The sequence below is a fragment of the Calidris pugnax genome, unplaced genomic scaffold, assembly GCF_001431845.1.
Source record: "Calidris pugnax isolate Ruff unplaced genomic scaffold, ASM143184v1 scaffold31, whole genome shotgun sequence".
Lineage (NCBI taxonomy): Eukaryota > Metazoa > Chordata > Aves > Charadriiformes > Scolopacidae > Calidris > Calidris pugnax.
The window spans coordinates 2,993,977-3,005,673 of NW_015090786.1; the positions used below are offsets into that span (position 1 = coordinate 2,993,977).

Here is an 11,697-nt window from a genome sequence, read left to right on the forward strand (position 1 = left end):
GTGCCAAGAAATCTTTGCTCTATTTTGGTGAGACCCCACCAGGAGCACTGCATCCAGCTCTGGTGAGATATGGACATCTTAGAGAATGTCCAGGGGAGGACCACAAAAATGATCAGAGGGCTGGAACGCCTCTCCTGTGAGGACAGGCTGAGAGAACTGGGGTTGTTCAGTCTGGAGAAGAGAAGGCTCTGGGGAGACTTTATTGTGGCCTTTCAGAGGGCTTATAATAAAGGTGGGGACAAACTTTTTAGCAGGGCCTATTGCGATAGGACAAGAGGTAATGGCTTTAAACTAAAAGAGGGTAGATTTAGACTAAATAAAAGGAAGACATTTTTTTACAATCGTGGTGGTGAAACACTGGCCCAGGTTGCCCAGAGAGGTGGCTCCATCCCTGGAAACATTCAAGGTCAGGTTGGACAGGGCTCTGAGCAACCTGATCTAGTTGAAGATGTCCTTGTTCACGGCAGGGGGAACTGGACTAAATGAACTTTAAAGTTCCCTTCCAACCCAAACTATTCCACGATTCTAAAGGTAAGCTAGGGCTTATAATAAAGGTGGGGACAAACTTTTTAGCAGGGCCTATTGCGATAGGACAAGAGGTAATGGCTTTAAACTAAAAGAGGGTAGATTTAGACTAAATAAAAGGAAGACATTTTTTTACAATCGTGGTGGTGAAACACTGGCCCAGGTTGCCCAGAGAGGTGGCTCCATCCCTGGAAACATTCAAGGTCAGGTTGGACAGGGCTCTGAGCAACCTGATCTAGTTGAAGATGTCCTTGTTCACGGCAGGGGGAACTGGACTAAATGAACTTTAAAGTTCCCTTCCAACCCAAACTATTCCACGATTCTAAAGGTAAGCTACCTAAATGCAAACAATTCTGCCTGGTACTGTTGCACTAGAACAGGCCAGAGATGCACAGGGAATGACTTGTATTCAAATAAAGATCAATCCTGACAGAGTTTTTGCCTTCTGTTGCCCCAGTTGTGACACACTATAATGCCTGGTCTAAAATGACTACCATCGAGGAAATGGAAAAGCACAGTGTCTTAGCAGGCAGCACTTATACCCACGTATAGTATGTGCCAAGAAAAGAACAACGTTAAGTATGTCCACGCACAAAGTGCTAGCTAGAAAGATGTACAGTGGTTGACCACTGCAGTAAATGACAGCTGGGAATTTTCACTGTACTTTGGAGTTTCTCAGAACATACACTATGTGCACACACACGAGAAAAAACATAGAACAGTACAGGCTCTATCATGATGCACTTGCTGTAAGAGGCAGGTCAAAGGAGATTTTCTCCCAGATAGGCACTCTCCTGGCAGACAGGTGCAGGGAAGCCTGGAAGAACACTAAAAGACACACTATTAGGGACACTGGTGATATCTGTAGTGTCCTACTATAGCGTGTCCATGTGTACTTGTACACCACTCTGTCCAGGCTCTGCATCTACAAGGCACAGTACAAGCTCTTCCCTACCACACAAACCCACCTATTTTCAGCTCTAAAGTAGCTCATTGCTGCACTTACTATGAAATCTCATTTGATTGTATCATCTCACTGATTTTTTTTAATTCTAAAACCAATACATTTCATCACATTTTTCTTATAAAGATTCCATTGACAGACTAAATGCAGATGTAATATTTCCCTCACAGGCACAAAACTTGCTTCGATTCAGAAAATACCAACCAATACTGCTTAATGTACTGTATGAGTAATCGAACATGCAGAATAGCCATTCTATAAACAGACCGTTTTTTACATACAAGTGTTTCCAGACTACTACTATAACTGTAAACTGTGTAACAAAAAATTTGACCAGATTTATAAACAACCATCAATACAAGTATCTCAAATCTTGCTTTTGTTACCCTTAAAGGCATAACTATAAAAGAATACTTAAAAACAATTATAGATAAAACATAACACACAAAACAATGACTGACCTGATAGTAAGTTTTTATTTGTTTCACCAAAATAGACAAATTTTGAATCCTTAATGATGCATCATTGTTTACTTTTTTGTTTATCCTCTGATTAGCGGACTTTGGATTACTGCAAAACAAAACAAAAGACTAAATTAAACACACTGAACATTAATCTTTAAAGCTTTCTATATAGCAAATGATATAGTTAATGTACCAGCATAACAACTTTTTGTCTTGGTTACCATGCCTTTTTTTCCCCTCCCCAAGTAAATAAGGAGTTGTGGAAGTGACTGCCAAAGGCAGAAAAAAGTAACTTGAAACATTTGTCTCTGACACAGCCAGATTAGCACCCTGTTTGGCTATTAATGCAGTATGTAATTGGGAGCACCCATCACAATTTCCAGAGAATGAATATAAGAAGAAAGTTTTTGTGGCTCTGCACTTCTCCATAAGCAATCCCATCCCTGATGGAATACAGAAAGCAGAACACAGCTTTAATGTAAATATTCCAGCACACACTGCAGACATCAGGAATCATTCTTGCTGATGCAGACAATTACAAGTAACAGAATTCAGATTGGCTACATTAACAAATGTCTATACACTGAAAAAATATACGATGCTATTTTACTATCATGAGGCACAAAACCAGAATGTAAGTTTAACTTTTAGAACAACAAAGAATATGAAATACATCATGCTAACACACACTAAATTATTTTTAATTTATTTACAGATGACTGAAACCTGTCAACAAAGGGATTATTAATGGAAGTTTCTCTCATGTACTCTCACATACTACCAGATTTTTTTCTGGTTTATCTTGGCTTCAGAGAGGAAATCAAACCCTTTTCCTTCACACACTAGAAGGGATCAGAGGAAATGCAGATGAGTCACCCTTTTTCAATACCTCACAACGTATTAAGTTACTAACCACATACAAGACAGTATGACAATCATTCATTGTGATTTTTCAAGGAAAACAATGTAGAACCAATGCAACTCCCCACAACACCCTGTAAAAGGCTGAGAGAATTGACTAATGTGAAGTTTCTTAACTATTACAAAGATACTTGATACAGCTGCGCAATGCAATTTTTTATATTGAATGATATTATTGTATTGTTTAATGATACTATTGTCATATAAACATGCAGCTGGCTGGAATACTGCACTCAAACAAGAAACTACCAACTTCTCACTGTCAAACTGAAGGTTCCTACAAGGGGGTGTGCCTGCTGAGTCTGGTTTTGTTCAACATTGTCATTAATGATTTAGACAATGGAATACAGAATACACTTACCAGAACTGCCATTGGCAAAAATTGGGAGGAATGGGGAAAAAAAAAAAAAAACCACAACAACATACCACAAACCAAAAAATACCCTACAAAGAACATTATGGCATTTGAGGACGATCCTGACGAAGTGCAAAAGTGGTGCGACAGCAGTGTAATGGAATTCAATAACATGTACAGGCAAAGGATTATACTCAGGAATCAAATGCAGAAAGAGCAGTAACTTGCTATAATACAAAAATGGCTTGAATATTGTAGTGGACACAACCAGATACCAAGGGAAAAGAAATGCCATTACCAAACCCCCCCCCGCCCCATTCTTCAATTTTTTTAGTCCAAGTGTTGTTTAATGTTCTATGCATGATACAAGATGCTCCTTTAGGAGGAGATTGAACAGAGCAAGATACAGGTCAGCATGAATTACCTTGGCAGGACACCTGGGACCTGCAACCTGAAAGCCAGATGCTACTGATGCACACAAACTGAAGGCTGGGCAGAGGATACCAGAAAAATAATATGCATCATACAGAACAGATATATTTTATCTAAAAAACTACATGTGAGTAGTTTCTCACATCTCACATCAGAGAACTATAAGATCATCAGTATATGATTCATGTGTTTCCATACAGATACTCGATTCAACTGTAATGTCTAAGTGTACCAACCAACCCCCCAAATGAGCTATTCCCTCTACTATCCTGAACATAACAGTATCACAATTTATTTTGATGCAATTTATCACTTCAATTGGTAGTTTCACATGCTCTTTGTACCAGTGTTGCTGTAGACAAAATTTACATATTTTTATTTTAAATATAAATTACTTAAACACACTTTTATTTGCCTTTTACAGCTTTCTTTGGTTTCAGCATGTTATAATTTTTAAAAGATATATTTATGTTTTTTCTTCATTTTATTGCTATCAGAATTTTCTGGTTTGTGAGCATGAATGGAAATAACATAGAAAAATCCACACTGCTAGGAAAGTCAGATCATATATAAAATACACCTCCAACAGAGTCATTTTAAAAACAAAAGCAGTAAGCATAGCATCTTCTTTCTTGTAGATATGAACATAAATCCAGGAAAATTAGGACACTGGTTCTTACACTGGTAACTGCCTCATTCCTAAATTTTCATCACCATGTTCCTAGAAATATTACAAACAAGTACATTTTAGAATACATTAGACAAAACTTCGTGATTAAGATGTCATCTTGGGTTTATTAATTCAGTTAACCTGCAGCTGCAAAATGAACTAAATGGGCTAAAAATTGTTATGCTTTTCAGATGTGCCAAACTGAACTCCTTTCCAAACTGAATTCATTCAAATTTGTTAAAATCAGAGGAGAAAATCCAGGATAAATCCTGCCGGCCTGATGGCATACAGAGATCAGCTGAAGTCTCCTATTTCTACATTCATATCTCCAAAAGGCCGATTTGGGCCCCTAATCTTCATCTTTAATCTTAATGACTATCGGATTATCTCCAGGCTTTTTCATCATCTTCAGCAGCATTTCTACTGCCATACATTTTAGATGAATCTCCCTTTACAGCATTCAAAACAGAGGGCACTAGAATTTCCTGGATATTGTAATAGCTCTTATTTTAGTATCAACACCAAAATTAGTGCGCAACCACAAGAATTCAAAACACAAATGTCATAAAAGCTCAGGGTTACACTTTCTCATTTCAAAAGCTGTACTAGAAACTTTAGACAGATCTTGTAAGAACAACAACTTTAACATTTGCATAGCACTATGTCTTCATAATGGTATGCAAACATAAATCTTTACACACCTTTAAAGACAAACAATTTGTTCCTATCCTAATGCAACAAATGGAAAATGTACACAAATGACAACAGCAGAAACAATCACCACCAAAGATGTCCATGTGGAGGAGGGAAAAAAATGGGCAATTAGAGTCCAAGATTTCTTAGGAGCCAAATTCTTACTTCCACATGTTTGTCATCACTGCCATCTTCATGTTTTGCAGGACAACATTTACTACTGGGACCTCCATACATCAAAGATGCAACACATGAGCTTTGTGTTTTATTGGATGATATGAAAATAATTTTTTTAAATCAGAAGTCACAACATCTGGGCAAGATCAGGAACTGTAGGGTGTCATTATACCTGGACTTTGCTCCTGATTTCAGCATTTCTCCTTACAGCACAAAAATAAATAATTCCTGTCTCTCAAATGATGCACTAACAGATACTAATTGAGCATTTTTAGAACACTTTAGCAGACACTTTGTCAACAGTATTACAGTAAATCATTCTTGTGTTCCATCTCCTTCTCAATCCTTAGAAATCCAACAGCGTCTGGATCAACTCTGACAAATTATACATTAACAAAGATAATAACAAATTCTGTGATATTAGTCTTCTGTTAATGTTGATATGTAACAATGATTTTATTAATTGTTAACTTACACTACTGTTGAAAGTAAAGTAACATTCCTTTATTTCCACCAACTCACCTATGTATCCCCTTCCTCCATATATGTTTTGGTTTTTAATGTGGTGTATATTTTCATCTACCAAGATCAACTCAGTGGCTGACACACATTCCTTACATCTTATGGAAATTCCAGGCTTCTTTTTTGATAAAAGTTACACTGTTTTGGGTCAAAATGAGTCATTCCTGTGCCTTAAAACGAAAGCATTGAACTTTTTTTTTTTTTTTGGCAGGAAATGGTTTACTGAGACTGTGAATTTTGCTGGGAAAACTTGGGTCACAGATGTTCTCTGAAACTGTACCTCTACCACTTCAAAAAACCTCACAGTCCAGTTATATGATCCTCTGGTAGTGCAGAATATCAACAATTAAAATCAGAATGTCAGTCTCACTACAACCCAGTGCACAGAATAAATTTATCTTAATAATCTTACTTTCTTCAAAAACATTGATGGCTACAGGTCCAATAGACACCTAAAACCCAAAGTTCCCTTACCATTTTTCCAGCAGAACTTTCAAACAGATTATGATAACAAGACGTTTAACTCCTTGCTCTTGAGGACTGATAAAATTAACTTACTTAAATATCATTACTAACACTACTAATCTCTACTACAAATCATTTTTAATGTAATTAAACATGTAGCCTCAATAACCCACTATAGCTAGAAGGAAGTTTTATTTCTTTGATTTTGTCACTTTTTTGGAAAGATTGTTGTATTGAGTCATTATTCTCCAAACAAGAGAGGTAAGTTCTCTTTGGTGTTCTGAATCAACATGTTAGCAATGATCAGGATGGCTTTTACTTGGGAAAAAACTGTGTCTAACTCTTCTGGGAGTTAAATCCTGCTCTCAATACTTTCCAGTGCAAATGGGACTTTATCTCTTTACTACATGATGTCATTACATGATTATACTTTATAAACACAGAATATTAATAGGCTACCTACTAAAATGACCCACATATTTAAACTTAAACATTTAAATTAGAGGCCACTCAGTAGAAGAATCCTTGAGGTTTCATATTTACCAGCGTTCCCTAATGTTCAGTCACTGATTTCTAGCTTTCAGATTATGTTTGAACTGTCAGTTTTGACTTGCAAAGTATATTGAACAGCCAAGAACAGGCTTGACAGATCGCTTCTCGCACCACGCACTGTTACTGAAAGAACTGTGATGAGGTCCTTCAGCAGGAGATTCATTATTTTAAAAAATAAACCCACCTTCATTCCCAATACTGATAACCAAGCCTCACCCTCTCTCAAAGCCTCCACCTTTAAAGCTCAGTAGTCTCCTCAACCCACAAAACACCTTTTTAAATAATCTTCATTTATTCATTATAGTCCATCTTCTCAGAAATGTAGCTTAAGAATTGATGTCTTAACTCATTCCTCTCAAAGAAGAAATAACATAGCGTGATATTAGCTACACATTTTCCATTGTATTTTATTTGTGTAACTGTATTTTGTCAAACTGGTCAAAGCCAGGAACAGACATACTAATTTTCGTATCAAGCATTTGAAATAACTAACAAGAAAAACTACTGAAATATAACATGGAAGTATTTTTCACACAGAAAGATAAAATCCTAAACATAAATTGCCAAAATGTGTACTGCTTTCAAGAGCATGCATCTTTAAATTAGTTTACTTTTTTTAGCAACTAATTTATCAGAGATTTTAATCAATTACTTCTATCCGTATGTTGAACTATTTCATTTTTATGACCATGAAATTTTTTATTATAATTGCATTTTTATTAATACTAAACAATTCTGCTTATTAGAATACATTTGGTCCAATATCACTGGAATAAACTAGTACATGCTGTTGGGAATACAACAAAATGCAAACAAAGTAATTTTGAAAATAAAAGGGTTCTAAAATGGACCTTTGTAAAAATAGCTTTAAAAACCAGCTTTTTAAAAACAAGATTCTAGTGGCTACTGTGCTAGTTATAGTATAAACATTTTTAAGGGAATACATGCTCCGAAGTCTGAATCGTTCCTTTTATTAGGTGGAGGCACTGAACTGCTTCAGTTGCAAATAGCCTAGCAAAATAGGGCAAATCTGTCTAGAAGTCAATAGGAAGCAGAGCAGTAAAAGATACCCTTAAGCAATTTTACATTTAAGAGCAACCTACTTATGACAAGATACATTAATTTCAATAGCAATAAAAACAGACAAGAGCATCTAGCCCAATAATGCATTAGTTTAAAACTACTGATTACATAGAGAACTTCAGTGATTTTGAAATACTACCAGTGTCATGAATTACAGATTGAGACCTCATATAATCAGGGATTATGTGTCTTTAATTTTTCATTGACCAAAAATCTATCAGAAATGGGAACGTGATAGCTTAATGGCTTCATGCTTAAATCTATGCAGACTGCAAACCAGTTGTGTCCTCTCTTGCCATCTGTTCCTTGATGGTACCTAATGATTAAGTCTAGTATTATAACGCACCCTAATTTTAAATATATCATTGTTTAAATGTATTTGTTACGTACAGTGAAATGCTGAAACAAGCACCTCAGAAAAAAATTCTACACAAGTGTCCATCTGAAAGGGTAATAAATATTGACTGTTATTCTGCCTGTTTTAGCTTACAGTAGCACAGTACTCACCTACATATAAATGTTGCTTGCCTAATAAAGTTATATTTTTTACAAAATCCCTTTAATCAGAATACTGAAGCTCACTCTTGCTCTATGCCAAGCATTTCAACGACTACTGGTATCAGGTTTTTTGATAGATTTCAAATAATAAAGCTGCGTTTCCATTATTTACTATTAACAAGAAAAGAATAAACACACACAAAATATGTTTTACAAATAATTTTAATACAGTGTCCTTTTACTGTGAAAGCTAAAATAACATCAGGGCCTTCACTAGAGAACAACCAATAATCTCAAATTTGCTTAAAACATTTGAAGCAACACCAGACAAAGCAGTACATTGAAGCAATGAAGTTATCAGATGTACCTCTCCATTTGATCAGATGTTAAATCATAAACCATAGTCAAAGGGTTGGTCTGCAAGAGTTACAGTATCAAAGAAAGGGGCAGATTCTGATGTACAATACTGTCAGTATCTGAACCTTGTGATTACACATGTTCTAGAAATGTTGGTACAAGATGTACCAACCAAAAGTTGGTACAAGATGCATACTTCAAACTCCTCCTGCATCTATCAATATGATCGATTTCTGCTGCCAAAGACTACTTCCATGCTAAACCTATCAAAAAGATAAAGAAAAAATTGTAACTTCTTTCTATCCCTCTGGCACATGTACATCAGGAATTCTGTGTTGATAGAAATGGATTTAAATGGATTACTTCCCTCGAGAATAATTACACAGACTACCCACTGTTGAAGCATGCAGAGAACTAACTTGGCACATTCTTATCTGAAAAATAGATGGCAATAAAATCCTTCTACCTCTTGAACAGCATCATGCAAGAAGACATGCAAGCCCTGAGGATGCAATGTATTGATGGTATTGAACGACATGATGACCTGGTACTATTACACAATGCACACACACCTTACAACTGGAGAGTTGCAGTCCCATTTGCTGAAGACACAAGGGATGCATGTTCCAGAGTCACCCAAGTGTTCACTTTTGAATCCTGCTTAGCCATTGTATCCTTATGCACTTACATAGGACCCAGTAAAAGGATGTTCTAATCCCGATTTGCAATAAGCAAGCAAATATTGTGACTTATACTAACCACTCTTCTTTGTCATAAATACCCACTAAAAAGGCAATTGTAAAACGCCTGTATTTCTACTCTTGAGACAATACTGTTTGAGTAGCAATGAATGCACGGTTAAAACGGTCACGCAGTTCTCCAGACATCTGCTCAAACATCTAAAGATATAATTACAAATGGTGAGATATCCTTTACACAAAAAAAGATGTGTATTAGTATCTCAATTTAAGCATACTTCGGTAACTCTGCAATTAGCAAAGATTGACTAGATGTGCCAAAAGTTCAACAGTTGTATCAAAGGTTTTTTGCCTCATGCTAATCTGAGTTTTAGGAAGTAGGTCTAACATCAAAAGCCTTGCGCAAAACCCCATTTCCTAGGATTATGTCCAACATCATAAACTATCAGGAGGCTGAAGCCCTATGCATACTTTAAAAAAAAAACCAAACCAAAACAAGAAAACCCACAGAAAACCACAACCAAGCAGCCTACAACAAATTGACTGGCTGGTGGGGATCACGTGGAACACCACCAGGAACATGAATAGATACTGAACATATGCAGACAACTTTCCAGCTCCGTCTTAGCTCTGCAGCATCTGCCCAGGCTGAAATACCCACAGTGTAGCTGCACAGTGCCTGTGCTCTCTCGTTGGTGCTCACAGCAGAGGAGCTGCCTAATTACTCATGGTTGAAGTGTGCTAGATTAGTTATATCTGAAACAGTGCCACAAGCCCCTGTGCTGAGTAACCCTGTTTCTCCCTTCTCCATCAATATGAACCTGCTGCACCTCGCGACCTCAGGGCTGCTCTGACCAACTGCTCTGCTGGGTGGTCCCATTGTTAGTGCTATTATTGCACGAAGAGACACTCTGCACACCTGGACACTCACACATTTACACGTGAACGTGCAAAGAGAAAAACAAAGAAATAACAGTATATTGTCCCGTCTGTTTCCACAGAATCACAGAACTGGTAGAGTTGGAAGGGACCTTAAAGATCATCTAGTTCCAAGCCCCTGCCATGGGCAGGGAGACCTTCCCCTAGACCAGTTACTCAAATCCCCATGCAACCCAGCCTCGAACACCTCCAGGGATGGGGCATCCACAGATTCTCTGGGCAACCTGAGACACAACCAGTGTCTCACCACCAAAGAAAGAGCAAAGAATTTCTTCCTAATATCTAAACTGTATCTTCCCTCTTTTAGAATCATAGCATAATCTAGGTTGGAAAGGACCTTTCAGATCACCTAGTCCAATCATTAACCTCACACTGCAAAAACCACTGCCAATCAATGTCCCTCATCACCTTGTATACACGCCTGGGCAGCCTGTTCCAGTGCTTGAGAAGCCTTTTGGTGAATTATTTTTTCCTAATATTAATCCTAAATCTCCCCTAGTGCAACATGAGGCCATGCTGAGTACAGGGGGACGATCACTTCCCTAGTCCTACTCACCACACTGTTCCTGATACAGGCCAGGATGCTGTTGGCCTTCTTGGCCACCTGGGCACACTGCTGGCTCATATTCAGCCAGCTGCCAACCAACACCACTAAATAATTTTCCGTTTGGCAGCTCTCCAGCCACTCCTCCCCAAGCCTGTAGTGCTGCATGGGGTTGTTACCCTTCATCCTATCACTCTACTCCCTGATAAAGAGTCCCTCCCCATCTCTCCTGTAGGCCCCCTTTAGGTACTTGAAGGCTGCAATAAGGTCTCCTCTGAGCTTTCCTTTCTCCAGGCTGAGCAACCCCAACTCTCTCAGCCCCTCTTCATAAGGAGAGGTGCTCCAGCCCTCTGATCATCCTTGGACTTGCTCCAATAGGTCTGTGTCTCCTCTGTGCTGAGGCCCCAGAGCTGGAGGCAGCACTGCAGGAGGTCTCACCAGAGCAGAGTAGAGAGGCAGAATCTCCTCCCTTAGCCTGCTGGCCACACTTAAAATTCGTTGGCTTTGGGGGCTGCAAGCACACATTGTCAGCCTATGTTTTCAGAATCACAGAATCACAGAATTGTAGTGGTTGGAAGGGACCTCAGAGATCATCGAGTCCAACCACAAAAAAAAATAATAAGTAATAAGAAAGACGCATGCAGGTGAGCAAAACATAGGGGAAAATAAGAGAGGAAATAAAACAGTTCACCTGCCATTTACTAAGTACACAGTTGTATCCCTGAGTTAACACCCCCAAAAAATTCATAACTTCCAAGCCTACAGAGCAACAGCTGTCTTTATCATGACCTGTCCAAAAGGACCTGGACAGGCTGGAGAGGTGGGCCCAGGTGAACCT

General features: G+C 38.0%; 1 protein-coding gene across 13 annotated transcripts in view; it reads right to left on the reverse strand.

The window, feature by feature from the left end:
- Positions 1-11,697, reverse strand: part of CCDC88A (coiled-coil domain containing 88A) — an 85,309-nt gene that overhangs the window by 57,143 nt on the left and 16,469 nt on the right. For all 13 annotated transcript variants that reach the window (XM_014966396.1, XM_014966395.1, XM_014966394.1 and 10 more), the window contains exon 3: positions 1,951-2,059. In XM_014966396.1, coding sequence (XP_014821882.1) covers positions 1,951-2,059 — 109 coding nt within the window. The remainder of the gene's footprint in view (positions 1-1,950; positions 2,060-11,697) is intronic.